The sequence below is a fragment of the Tuber melanosporum genome, assembly GCF_000151645.1.
Source record: "Tuber melanosporum whole genome shotgun sequence assembly, scaffold_92, strain Mel28".
Taxonomy (NCBI): domain Eukaryota; kingdom Fungi; phylum Ascomycota; class Pezizomycetes; order Pezizales; family Tuberaceae; genus Tuber; species Tuber melanosporum.
This window is the reverse complement of record NW_003299142.1, coordinates 31,806-45,088: the sequence shown is the minus strand read 5'-3', so window position 1 is coordinate 45,088 and position 13,283 is coordinate 31,806. Positions and strand designations below refer to the sequence as shown.

Sequence of the window (13,283 nt, the reverse complement as noted above, 5' to 3'; positions counted from 1 at the left end):
TTCAGAGTCATCTAGGTTTAACCGTGCTTCCTGTACACCTGCTGGATCCCAGGTACTAAAAAGATTCTCACTCGTATCCATTGGCCTTGTACTTTATCTCTCTATTTCTATTTATCCTTAGTATATTTCTCTGTTGAAACTTTTAATATATAGAGTACATACTTACACTAGCAGAAAAGAGGGAGTAGCGAGGCCAACAGAGTTATTGTAGTCGTGGCTGAATTCTCCAAGAAAACCCTTGATCACTGCCCCATATACCTATCCGATACCGGTACATAGAGTATTCGCTTGTTCTCTCCACTAGAGCCAAATAATAGGTATTAAGGCATGCACATTGGCCGTTTTAACAATATCCATAGTTGGCTTTCCAAAACTACTGCCTCTCTGAGTCGTATAGGGCAGAGTACGGGGGTAAATCTAATCAGAAAACAATATCCACTCACACTTGAAGTAGATCTGACTGTACATCAGAAAAGACTATTCATTAGCAAAACTCAAGCCAATAGACAACTCAAACTCACCTTGATATTCAAATCTCAAAGCTCGTGAACCATAGTCCACCTTTCTAGATGCCACTTCGGCTACATCCAACACATGTCACCCAAGTGTGGTGGGAAGTTCCCTAACCCTAGCCAAGCATTCCCGGTGCTTGCTAATCTGCATTAAGGCAAGTTCTACACATAGCGTCGTGCTTGAAAACGTAAGAAGGGATGTGGTTGTTACTACGATTAAGATTTCTTCCCATCAGAGACCTTTCTGTGTGTCTTGGCAAGGCCCGATGTCCACAAACTTTTTTCACGCGGCTGGGGGCAGCTAAAGAGAAAACGCCTTCCAATATAAAGAAGACCTAAGTAATTATCCTCTTTCTTAAGCATGGAAGCCATTCGTGCTATATATTTGGATGGAAATGGGCAGACAGGAAGACCCTGAACCGCGGACAGCAGAGTCCCGGCCATTGCTGTCTATAGTTGCTGAAAAATCCCCAATGACCAACTACTCGAGTAGATCCCGGTTGGTTTGGCCCTTCTTAGCAAAGCTATGAGAAAACTATGCTTGAGATTGATACGGAGGTGTGACCCGATGTTAATTAATGCTATCCCATTCTGTTCAACTATTGGAAACCCCCCACCCATCCTCTGCCAACAGGGAGGGTTTCTTTATTCCCGTAAGGCTGCGCCCTTGGAATTGAACGGCCACATCGTTTACCGGTATTTCATGCTATATCCGTCGACCTCCAGTCACTCTCCAGTTTGGACAAAGGCTTGGTATACTCAAGTAGACTATGGACGCTTCCCGAGCGGTTCGCACCAGGATATCTAAAATCTAAGACAGTGACGTTAGCGATGACACCTGGGCTTTCATGAGGCAAGGCAGGTCATGCATACTCCTGTACTCGAGTACGATACACACTAGAACCCCCATCCACCGTAGTACAAGTACAGTACATATTTGCCAACCATGACGAAGGTATGATCGTAGGCACTTTCAACCGAAAAAATGAAGCTCGGGGAAGCAGGACTGTGACCAAACTCGAGTATCCATATCGTCCATGATGACGAGTTCCAGAATTTTGGGTGCCCGCAGTTGATCTAGCGGGCTTACTCTAGTGGTGGCGGGGGTGGTAATTGCAGCGATGTCATTGCGTAAAGGGACGACGAGTGTACGGTATCTGCTCCCCTTTGATTATGCCTTATCACACTTTCTAGTCTAATTTTCCAGTGGATCCCACACTGAGCCCCGCGCAGACGGGTTGTGCTGCGCCGAATACCTCTGCCGGAATAATATTATTGTGATAAACCCCGCCTACCGGAGTGGCTATTTCCCGGCTCCCGTCGGGCGGAGCTGTTGCACCTGTACCGGACTCGAGTAAAGTATGCCACGTGATCCTGGATTCCCAGGACCGCCAAAATCCCGATAGACTACTCCCGGGTTCTATTAATGGGCCGAATGGCACTGCAAGTTTCTCAACCCGTAAAAGCTTAGTCAATAAGGGAACTCCCGCCGCGTACAGTACCGTATTTTCTAAGTCCCCAGCCCTTCCGATATTCTACTATCGTACACTCGGGTGCCAAACTAACCAATAGGAAAAACCTCATGCAATACAGTTGAAATTACAACCCTAGCCCATTCTTTCTAATGCCGCACTTCTCACCCAATTGGAGGGGGGGTACTGTAAGTTATCGATGCAGCGATGGCTAACAGGTTGATTGGTTTGCCTCTCCTCCACACATCTATCGCGGCTCCAGCTTGTGCCATTTTCATTCTCCTAAACTCCCCTCATCCTTCTTTTTATTCGCCGCTTGTCACTCTCATCCGCGGATTTTGGCAATCCGTCTGGGTTTCTTTTTTTCCGTGAGTTGAAAAATACCTCTAGAGTCGCCTGTTCCCCCACTTGCCCCTACGCTCCCGCCCAGGTCAAATGCTGTTTTTATAACAAGTTAAAAATCTGATCGCATTGGGGGACTAAATGATGCCAGTGCTAAAGCGCTGTCTAGTACGGTGGTGTCAACTGACATACACATGAAAAGGTCAGATAGGAGGTAGGAAGAACTTGCTCTGTATTATGACAAAATGCCCCGTAGGTGTGGTTTTCGTTATCAGGTTTAATGTCATTGTAACAGAATCTGGTCATAGACGAAAACTGACCCAGCATTGTAGTACCGTACCAGTATCACACTCAGAAGTGGATCGCACCCCGCCATTGGCCTGGGTGCAGACAACTGCTGATCTCCCGGTACTGTGCTGGTACATCCCGTTACAGAAAATATTTAACATTAATCAACTATGGACCCCCTGATTAATGCCCCTCCGTGATAAACAGGAAAAAAGGCCTTGATAGATAAAATAAACAGAGAATAACCGCTCAATAATAAAGAGCTGCCCATCAACACCAACACATTCGAATAACCAACTATTCCCCCACCTCCATTAAGGCTACTCAAAAGGAACAAATCGCAAGAAACGGGGACGAGGTATCACAATCGGGCACATAAGCCGCAGTAAAATGAGAAATCCGAAACCTAACGCATACAATAACCCCACTAACCCCGTAACGAAATAATCCGTAATAAAATAAAAATAAATAAAAACCGCAAATGCCCTTAATGTCCACCATCGCCCTCGAGGTATCGCGATATATATCCGATGTTGAGGTTTGGTGAAAAAACAGCGGCGGGCGAATAAACGAAAGCAAGTGAGAGGAGAGACGGATGTTTCAAACCTATTCGCAATGGTATCTATTTCACCAGTCAACGATAGGCCACATAACACATAAATTGCTCCACTCACACTAAAAAGCCCAGCCAAAGTTGGTGTTCTTCTTCAAAATCAACTTGATGTCCTCATCATCGCCTTCCCCATCGTCATCGAGAACAATCTTTTCCTCAGGCCATGTCCGTTGCGGGTAGACTATCCTCCTCGCCTGCTCGTAGAGCAAATTCGTAGTCTTCTCGTCCAACTCGGAGAAGGGCCTGGCGAACTGCTCAACCCCATTCTCCTGTTTCGGCGTCTGCGCCTCTTCAACCTCCGGCGATTCGGCCTCGGTGGGCCTGATCGGCACGTCGGCAGGTGGAGACTCCGCGCCCGGAATGGGACCGGTGACCGGTGGGGGCGGGGAAGTGATGACGGCGAGGTTATCTTTTTCAGGGTCCTGATCCCCCTCCTCGTCCCTGGGCCCACCACCCGAGACGGAAGCCTTTGCCTTTTCCAGCTCCTCGCGTAGCAGCTTTATTGTCGACTCGAATTTCACAATCTTCTCAAGATAAAACTGTCGCTCGGATAGCCACAAGGTTCGCTCGAGCTCCATTCCCTCCCGCTCGTGTGAGAGGAGTTTCTGGTACTGATTGTGGATCGCTTCGTAAGCATCGCTCTCCCTCGCTGGGCTCGCGGCGGTGGAGGAGAAAGTGTGAGGGCGACTGCAGGGCAGCGAGGGTTGCTGCAGATTGAATGCGGGGAGTGGCGGTTGGGAGAGGAATGCGAGGGGCGGAGAGCGTGAGCGGGCCATTTGGGTGATGGTAATTGTGAAATAATCGTTTTTTTATTGTTTTCTTTTCGCACGGTGGGAGGTGGTAAGGTACTTGTACGGTACACTATGATGTAAGCTTCTAGAAATCTTGGATGGGAGGAGATATTTTATCTTCGACTTGCGCAGGAAGGGTAAGGTTTGAGTGAGGGTGAAAAGGTGGAGAAATACTTTCTTATTACTACTGGTATGATATTAAGGTTACAATAATATTATTATTATTATCGTTGATATTTATTCCTTTTTCTTCCTTTTCAGGGCTTCGCCTTACTTTTAAAGTTAATTTGATTCCACCCTTCCATTTTTCCCTCTTTCTCCCTGCGCTCCCTCTCGTTTTAGGATATTTTCCTCATGGCGGAGTTCGTGGAAATATGGGGAAAGGCCGACTGGGGGGCTAGCTGTTTCGGCGAGAAAAGGCTGAAACCTGCATAATTCAAGGGAGTTCAACCGGTTGATGGAGGGCGATGAATGGTCCGATGGATATATGTCCATTCACTTCTGGAGACTCACGCGACAAAGTGCTTGATTGCAATCACAGCTCTCGGGGAATCCAAGTGCAAGGTGCTAGTACTGTAGTACGACGTACGAGTAGACTATGATACTCGAGCAGAGTAAAAGTGCCCGGGGAGATGTCTTCTCACTAACTTTATCTTGAGTACTGTACTGTGCTCATACCCGTAACCTACGGTACTCACTTCTTTTCGCTTTTGTTTCTTCTCCCTTCTCCCAAATCATTATGCTAAAGTGGCCGATCCCAGGTATGCCCTACGAGGGGAAAACGAAATTAGCACACGGTGGACCACCCTGACTCCTCTCACATACCATGGGAAAACCAATGCCTGCACCGGTAGCTAAGTATTATCCGCAACGCCCTACACATCGCAACAGCATCGAGCGCCCCCTTCCCGCTCGATCCAGATCCCTGAGTGACTTGAGAGGTCCGCATCATGCCGTACCACCATCAAAGGCGACCCCGCACTCCCCTTCCCATGATGCGATGTTCCACGCAGGTTATCGTGACGTGGAGAGGCTACACCATCAAGCGAACAGCTGAATTGGTTTCACGCTGGTGACAAATGGTGCTGAGACTGTCATCGAAGATCCAGAAGTGTGGCTCGAGAAGCCTTGGCTAAGTAGCGAAGATCATCGTCGAGAACTCTGGTGGATGGGACGATCGGAGCAACCTCGGTGGTCATCCACCCCTCGTGAACGAGGAGACTACCGTGTCACCACCCGGCATCAAGATACCGACAGCGGTCATCATGGAGATCCTAAAGTTAAAAAGTGCTTAGGAATGTTAGTGTCGGAACCCAGTGTAAATTTCAGAACGATACCGGTATTAAGTTACTCCACACTGGACCACGCACCCGTCAAGCAAACTCCTCGCTATCCCACTCTAACCACCACCCTGACCACGAACAAAACTTATGCATTACAACTCTCTAGAATATCCGAACCACTAAAAACATTAAATTAACTTCTCTTCCAGCAGCGTTCCCAGGAACTTTGTACATAACTGAATCACTCAATCAAACCCTAGACCCTAAATCGAACCCTATCCCAACGTGCCGGTCAACCGCACATGGAAAGTCTAAGAAGATTCTCGAAGCCCCTAACCTTACCTAAAGTCTTCTAGCAACATGCTCAGTCACTCGAGATCCGGATGCGCCAAATCAGGTGAGGATGACGACAGCCACACGCGGAGTTCGAGAGTCCTCGAAGTTTCGAGATTGTTCAAAGGATTGATGGAATTGCGTACTCCACTGGTCTCCTGATGCCAGGAGTGAAGATATAAACCCTCTCTCGACGCCAGATGCTCAAACTCCGAATAACCCAACAACCGTCAGCGAAAACTTCAAAGCTCTCTCCAAAAGCACTTTCAAACCTTACCAAAAATCTCCCAAACACCATTTCAAAAAGCATACTTCGACAAACCACAAAAACGAGGACAAAATGTCGCTTCTAAGGCAATACTCTGATATCTTCAGTCTCCTTGACGATACCTCTCGCATACCCCAACGCACCAACCGCCGTGGTGCCTTCTCCCCAAGCTTCGACGTTCACGAAACGGAACAAGCCTACGTCCTCGAAGGCGAACTCCCAGGACTCCACGATAAGTCGAACCTAAGCATCGAGTTCACCGACCCCCAGACACTCCTCGTCCGCGGCAAGACCGAACGCCTTCACCAGGAGTCCTCGGACAACGAACCCGCCATCGCCAAGAAAGACAAAAAAGAGGTCCAGCAAGAAGCCAAGGGTGCCATCGAGGAGAAGGATAAAGATTCCAGGCCCCGCTATTGGGTTTCGGAGCGCACGGTCGGCGAGTTCCAACGCAGCTTCTCGTTCCCGAGTTATGTGGATATGGACGCCGTGAAGGCTAGTCTTGCGCATGGGATTTTGAAGATTGTGGTGCCGAAGAAGCAGAGCCAGATTGCGAAGAAGATTGAGATTTCTTAAAGTGCATCGGGATAGTAGGAAATTGTGATTTAGGATGGAGCTCGGGGGAACGGTGGATTGATTGTCTTGCTTTTCTTTTCTTTTTCTTCCCCATTTCATTCCCTCCTTTCCCTCCCGCTGATGATTCCCGGGAGTATTACGACCCACAGGCATTTATATCTGCTGCACCTTTGGCTTTTTGGGGTTTAGCAAAAGACCCAATTAGCGCAGGATACATTCAGGAAATCGGTCATTAATGATTCTCCTTGGTTGTCTCTCTTTTACCCGTCTTTGGCTGCCTTCTTTGCTTTCCCCCACAAAATCCTCCCGGCACTACACAAAATTCCCCTATCTGTTTGCACGCATGCATTGTGATTCTTCAATGTCTCTCATGCCCTGTCACTCTTTCCAACCCGCTACTTAGTCTCAAGTATTCTTAATCAAGCTTTTGCATGTACGCCAATCACAAGACACTATGCACCGCGCTTAACATAACCCAAACAAAGCCGAGCGAGTCTCTGTGAAGCCAGCACTGTGCTACCATGCAAAGTCCCAGAATTAGCAATGAGTGTACAGAAGAGGCATCGTGGCTTTATGTTGTAGACTTGCATCTGTCCTAAATAGTAATGAAGAGACACCAGTTGATAAGGTATCATATACAGTAAAGTTCGGGTGGAGTGCATACACCCAACTTCTGTACGGCACGTACGAGTACTGTATGGGTTATATCCCGCCCAGAACACAGCTTCCCCACCTACCGGGGAATGTCATCCCATTTCTAAATTTTCCCACTCGGCCGGTCGAACACCTACCTCCCACCTAAACAAACCAACAACGAGCCGTCACAGTAAATTATACAGCAGTATATCCTCACCACGCCTCACCACAGCATTCCATTCCATCATACCATACATAAACTCACACACACACACACCCTCTGATCCACCCACCACCACCACCACAGTAAGTAAGTTAACTTCCTGCACCGCAGCGTAACCCCCCGCTAGAAAACCATCTATGGCTTTTACCCTCACGGAGCAGCGGAGTCCAACATGTAGACTGCCGTACTGTAGTAGGTAGCAACGGAATTTTTCTTTGTCGTCAAGGCTTTTCTCACAACCGCACACGTGCCGAAAAGCATTATCATGCACGATCAGTCACGGGGATAGAATCTTTTTATAATATCGTACATATCATACGTGGGTTATTTTTGGGGTGCATAGATTACTACTGTGCCGTACTTGTGAGATGTGCTTTTTTTGTTCAACGTACTTTAATCGGTATGAAAAGGTGAAATCGTATGATTGGTGACCCGGGGGGAGGAAAAGGGAATTGAGGAATTTGTAAGAGGAGGTCGTTACAGTAGTACGATACGATATGCTAGGGTATTCATCGTGAGATGTTTGCCTTGCTCTTCTGTCTTGCCTTGCCTTGGTGAATCGTGCTGGTGGGAGGGGATGGGGAAGTTCATGGAGAATCCATCCAGGTATATATGATAGGTGCGAAGGAGCAGCGGGATCTAACGGGCAATACTTACTTGCATGTTTGTGTAGTATCATAGTTGATCGTACTGTGCTAGCATATCAACTCCCCACACAACACACAACGTGCAAGTGAGTAAGTTAAACTACGTACTTTCAGTACGATACAATCCCAACAAACAAGTTCAAAAAAAAACCCGCACAAAACATCACATCTACCACCACCAAATCTCACCTCACGCACGACAAAGCCAATCCGCCCGACTCACCTTTCCTTCCCTCACAACGCAAAACCAGTCACCCAAAACAGACAAGTATGCCTCAGAACAGCAATTTTGCCCTCCTCCCCCCCCCCCACAACAACCAATCATAGGTGAAAAAAAAAAAAAAAACACAAAAATAGACCCAAATACAGTAGTATCATGCCATACACGAACAGACAGGACATAACAGAACAGAATTGAAAGGTCCAACCAAATCTGCATGTGGTGGCGGCTAATTATGCTATCATAACTATAAGTGGCGGCGGATAACCCTGACCCTGCTTACGTTCCGGTGAGTGAGTGAGTGGTCGTTGTCGTGGCAACGTAGCGGAACTTGAATCACCCGAAAATAAGGTACGATATTGTGCCACTACATTACTACCGGTATGCAAGAAGTGAAGCAGCTCGCTCGGGGTGATTAAGCACATGTCCTGTCCTGTCTGTCCGTCCGCTTTTCATAGAATAATGCGGTCGTACGGTACGAGTACGGTACCATAACTGGGTTGATTATGGTGTGGTTATGGTACTTTTTACTCTTGCCTTGTTCGCCCTGCTGCGACCTGCTAACTTGGAGGTATTGTTGTGCTACGATATGATGGTGCGAGCACTGCGATGTGATGGTATGGTAGAGTACCAGACGCGCCTGCAAGTATGTACGAGTACTAGTACTGTTCTGTACCATTCCTTACTATATTTATTTATTTATTTACGCTGGCGAATCAGCTTCCGGGGTTGGCGATGCGCAGGCAAATTTGGATATACGGTGGGGTTCGCCAGTAATTACTGTGCTCTAGTACTGTATGATCTGATAGGAAAGAGTGGTGGCGGTGGTAAGATGAGGCAATTTATGATACTGTATGGTACTTGGGAGAACACAAAAAATAACTGTTTGATAATTTACTCGTACTTTGTTCCTTAGACTGCCGAATCATACTGCGAGGGTTCTGGGAAAAGTTTTCGCGTCTAAACCCTAAACGGAATTGTTGCGCTGATCATTGCCGCTCTCTGGACTTCTCCCACAAGGCTATTTATTATCCAATCCAATTCATTGTCACAACTCAAAGTTATTATCGCACGGAACAGGTAGTTTTTTGTTTATTCTTATTCATTCCTTCTTCCTCTCGTCATCTCATTCCTCTTCATCTATAGACATAAAATTAATGAGACTAATGTATCGAACGAATCAAAGAAAAGAGCCCCCAACTCCTGCCCAAAACAAGATGTAAAGCGAAACTATTGACAAAACAAAAAGACAGAGTACCCGCGGCAGACAGAAAACACAGGTGGAACCGGTTTAAAACAAACGTGGTAGGAGCGTAAAATCCTGCCTCAAACAAAGATTAAAGGAATATTCCCCAAAAAGATGGCCGTTTCTCTCTCTCAATATCGTCAAGATATTAGTAGATATTAGTTTCCAGCTCCAATGAAAAAAAAAGAAACCCCTCCTCTTTGGTCCTGGTCGCGAAGGTCTGAACTATTCCCTTGAACTTCTCTCGGCTGATTCTATCGCCTCTTCCTGCCTGCCAGGGCAGAAGATTAAAGTGTATGGGTAAAAAGTAGTGTATGATAAACTCCCCAAAGCAAAAACGCCTTTAGCCATTTTTTCCCCAACCGCCCCCAAACTCCAGTGAAACGACTTTTATAAAGAAAAGACCCCAAAAAAGATAAAAGAAAGAAAGATAAGGCAGGAAATCGTTGCTGAATGGGACGCCCTTTACATTCTGAGTCTGCGCTCGAGCTCATAAGCCAATTGCCCGCCATGGCCGGCCTTGGTCGGGTGGTAGCTGGCTCTCCTCGAAACTCTGACGCGTTGGTACTCCACGCGTTCGTCCTCGTAGCTTTCCTCAGAACAGCAGCTCTCGCCCTCGCTCTCGCATCCGGACTCGAATCCACCGCAGTGGCAAATAGGTGTGGTTGGTGAGTCCTCGGAGAAAACTGTGGAGCCAGATGAGCACGAAGAACAGAACGATCCGAGGGATGATGCAGAGCGGGATGAAGATGCCGAAATGGGAGAGTCACCGGCAGTTGTGGCTGCAGTAGTGATCATCGAGATTGGTCGGCATGAAGTGTCAAGGGTCAACTTGTGCTGGGTGAGAGGATTGCGAGGGATTGGTTGGACGATGTGAGAAGCCGGGCGTGCCGGAGGAGGGGAATTGCGGCGGCGGTGTGAGTGCGAGTTGGGAGGAAGTGCGGTGGAGCCTTGGAGGACAGGGTCCGAGATTCTTGGTCGAGAACGATGGCTCTTGCCCGAAGATGAAGAGACGGGTGAGACAGACGAGGAGGGAGATGGGAAGCGAGAGCTATGGGAACTAGACGAGGACCAGGAGCCGGCACTTGAAGGAGTGGGGGAGGAAGCTGCGCCGCAATCAAGGATATTGAGGGTGATTCCGCGAGTGGGTTCCTTGCAAGTTGGCTTGTTGGGATCGTGGGACTCAAAGTATCCGTCGAGGACATACTGTAGAGATTGTTAGCGGGATCTACTCATGCAATCAAGATAGAGAAGAGAGATTGATAAGTTATACTCCAAGGAAAAATTGAAAAAGAGAAGAGAAAGGAAAGGAAAGGAAAGAGAAGTCGAGCCAGCTGGAGGTAACCCGTTTTCCGGCGCTGAGAGCGAGCAAGGAGGGTTTGTTCGAAATGAGAAAAGAAAAGAAAAAAATGAGAAGGTTAATGATGTGACACGATGAAAAATGGATGCATACGTAGTACCAAAATCTTGTCATCCCTGAAGTGGAGAACTTGAGGGCCAACTTCCACCATCCTGCGCCTGCTGCGGTATCGGCGGCCATATTGTATCGCTTCCCATAGCTATCCCAAGAGCCGACAAGGTGGCATGACTTGATGTGAGGGGGAGTTCGGAGCTTGAAGGTGGTTCCAGATGGTGATTGAGACATTATTGTAAAGTGTTTGTCGGTCGAAACAATTAAGTGTAGTGATTAAGCTTGTGCGGGTGACAAAGTGGAAGAAAATGATCAAAGTGGTAGCGGTAGCGAATTATCGGCAGGCTATCAAAGGCTGCTGTAAAAAAAAAATGCGTAAAAAATTGGTAGCTTTCGGTCAAAGGGTTGAAAAGCGTAAATCGATGATCCTGACTGTCAAAGTCGGAAAGCGGTGTGAATGAAAATTAGGAATGAAGAGAGGATGATGAAAGAAGAGGAGTAATCAAGAAGTGGCTATGGAAGGCTCGCTTGCTTGAGATACTCGATGTTGCCGGAGGAGGAGGATGATGTATTGGAATGAAGAGGACATCTGGAGGCCGGGAGGATGGGGCTTTTATCATCTGCATCAGGAGAAGGAAGGGGTGAGTGGAAGGAGAGAGTGTGGTGGATGTGTGGATCTGTTGATGTGTCAGTGAGGGAGTGATAGGATTGGTGGAAGCGAGTCAGTTTGCGCTTGTGTCAATAGGTTTGGGTGGGTTGAGTGGGTGGGACAAGCATGGGTGAGATTTTGGGTTGGGTGGGTGTCTCTGTGTCTGTGCGAGGGTTGCCTCTCAAGCATGCAGTTGCGAGCGGGGGATAGTGTTTGCGTGGGTCTCCCTGTTGGTTCTGCTGGTGTGCGTCCTTCTGCGCGTTCCCGGCCAAGACGGAAAAGCCAGACAGAAGCGCAGACCCTTGACGGTTCTCGCCCCCTTGTGGCTTCCCCCATGTTGAGCGAGTACTCGAGTACACTTTGGTGGACAAACATGTTCACTTTCATCAGCTCGCTACCGCACGCGGGCACAATGGACGAGCAGCTCTACTCGTGCTCGAGAACGGCACCGTACCTCCCCACCCAAAGCAGGAGGCCTTCCTCCTGGCGGATCTTCATACTGGGCTGCTAGGTAGAAATGGCCGGCCACACTTGCGCTGGAATGCTACATAGTACTCGCACTCTACTCGTACCAGTACGCGAGCAGCCCCTCACACTTTCAAGGCCATCAAGGCTTGGCACTCGCCAGACTCTCCTACAAATGGCATCCCTGTCAACCGCGTTCTGCGCTCCTGCACACACTCTGCTGTGTTCCCATTGCATCGCATGCTCATCGCCTGTTTAGACTATCCCCCATCGACAAGGGCGAGGGCTGATTGAGTCCGAGTCAAGAAGGTCCGCAGACGCACCTCGTTCACCTTGCCCCTTCCAGCAACACCAGTTGTTGCAAGTGTAAAAGCACTATCGTAGCCTCGACTTGCTGCAGTATCCGTGTGGCTCGAATTGCCGCTTTCCGAGTACTCGAGCACGATATGATAGGGTACTCACTCCATGCCCCAACCCATACCAATATGCAGTCCATTTCTTCGCCTACTCGAGTACGGTACGATAGTCTACGAGTACTTGTACCGGTAGCCACATGAACCTGCACCGCCAGGGTTCCAGCCATCTGCAGGCAGAAGAATGTCTTGTCCGTCTTGGTTCCCCTCTCTTGAGTGGTGTCTCTGGTGGCAGTGCTCCCCATTCAGTGATGCATGACGAGCCACACCCGGGTCCCGGTCATTATGATCACCCGCATATCATAGGCGCGCACTCTGAAACACCACGGGGAGCCCCTGAAAGGGTGAAACGGAGCCGTCCAAGACCGCTTCTCCCTGCCGTGCGGCACACACTCCGGACACCCCCTGATGTGCCGGATAATCGGTGGGCGCTTGTTTGAGAATTTCTCCGATGACTCGACTCCCCTCTTTTTTTGGCCTCTTCCCCGGCTTCTCTGCCTACCTTAACGCCCAACAGCCCTGTGCGGATCCCCCTTGAAACTCCCGTCGCTGTGCTCCCGCCCTCCTCTTCACGAAGCGAGTCTCTCGGCTGCGTATCAGATTACGCCCAAGACCTACCCGGGGCCTCCCTGCTCTATTCCATGGGGATGATGAAAAGGAATAATGAATGACACAATCACCGGTACCGAGGGCCCCTCTGTCATTGTTCCCTGGTCCCGTGCGATATCCAACGGCAGCCGGCACGAAGAGTGCCCGCGATACGAGCCCAACAAGTCATGGATACCGGGCTTTTCCGCTCTGCTGCCTCCGGGTTGATACGAGCCTTCTCTAGCATACTCTGAGGGGTTGCTGCATTCACCAGTGTTTAGTACAGATAGAGAGTTACTTGGTCATT

The 13,283-nt window shown here is 48.6% G+C and overlaps 4 protein-coding genes; 2 read left to right on the top strand and 2 right to left on the bottom strand.

Annotated features, from left to right (window-relative positions):
• Nucleotides 1–2,542: 2,542 nt before the first annotated feature.
• GSTUM_00011895001 (uncharacterized protein) lies at nucleotides 2,543–5,432 on the bottom strand. XM_002842215.2 has 4 exons: nucleotides 4,717–5,432; nucleotides 4,193–4,661; nucleotides 3,289–4,075; nucleotides 2,543–3,236 (listed from the first exon to the last, which is right to left on the bottom strand). Exon 3 carries the CDS (start codon nucleotides 4,001–4,003, stop codon nucleotides 3,290–3,292), a length of 714 nt encoding a protein of 237 aa, XP_002842261.1. The 5' UTR covers nucleotides 4,004–4,075; nucleotides 4,193–4,661; nucleotides 4,717–5,432; the 3' UTR covers nucleotides 2,543–3,236; nucleotide 3,289.
• A 304-nt stretch (nucleotides 5,433–5,736) lies between these two features.
• GSTUM_00011894001 (uncharacterized protein) lies at nucleotides 5,737–6,709 on the top strand. XM_002842214.2 is given in 2 exon segments: nucleotides 5,737–6,259; nucleotides 6,278–6,709. The coding sequence occupies 2 exon segments, from the start codon at nucleotides 5,975–5,977 to the stop codon at nucleotides 6,476–6,478; spliced, it is 486 nt and encodes a 161-aa protein (XP_002842260.1). The 5' UTR covers nucleotides 5,737–5,974; the 3' UTR covers nucleotides 6,479–6,709.
• A 4-nt stretch (nucleotides 6,710–6,713) lies between these two features.
• Nucleotides 6,714–6,923, top strand: GSTUM_00011893001 (uncharacterized protein; the record flags this gene model as incomplete). XM_002842213.2 has 1 exon in its annotated part: nucleotides 6,714–6,923. The coding sequence occupies one exon, from the start codon at nucleotides 6,714–6,716 to the stop codon at nucleotides 6,879–6,881; it is 168 nt and encodes a 55-aa protein (XP_002842259.1). The 3' UTR covers nucleotides 6,882–6,923.
• Nucleotides 6,924–9,279: 2,356 nt separating this feature from the next.
• On the bottom strand, nucleotides 9,280–11,426 carry GSTUM_00011890001 (uncharacterized protein). XM_002842212.2 has 2 exons: nucleotides 10,904–11,426; nucleotides 9,280–10,656 (listed from the first exon to the last, which is right to left on the bottom strand). Exons 1-2 carry the CDS (start codon nucleotides 11,093–11,095, stop codon nucleotides 9,916–9,918), a joined length of 933 nt encoding a protein of 310 aa, XP_002842258.1. The 5' UTR covers nucleotides 11,096–11,426; the 3' UTR covers nucleotides 9,280–9,915.
• Nucleotides 11,427–13,283: the final 1,857 nt, after the last annotated feature.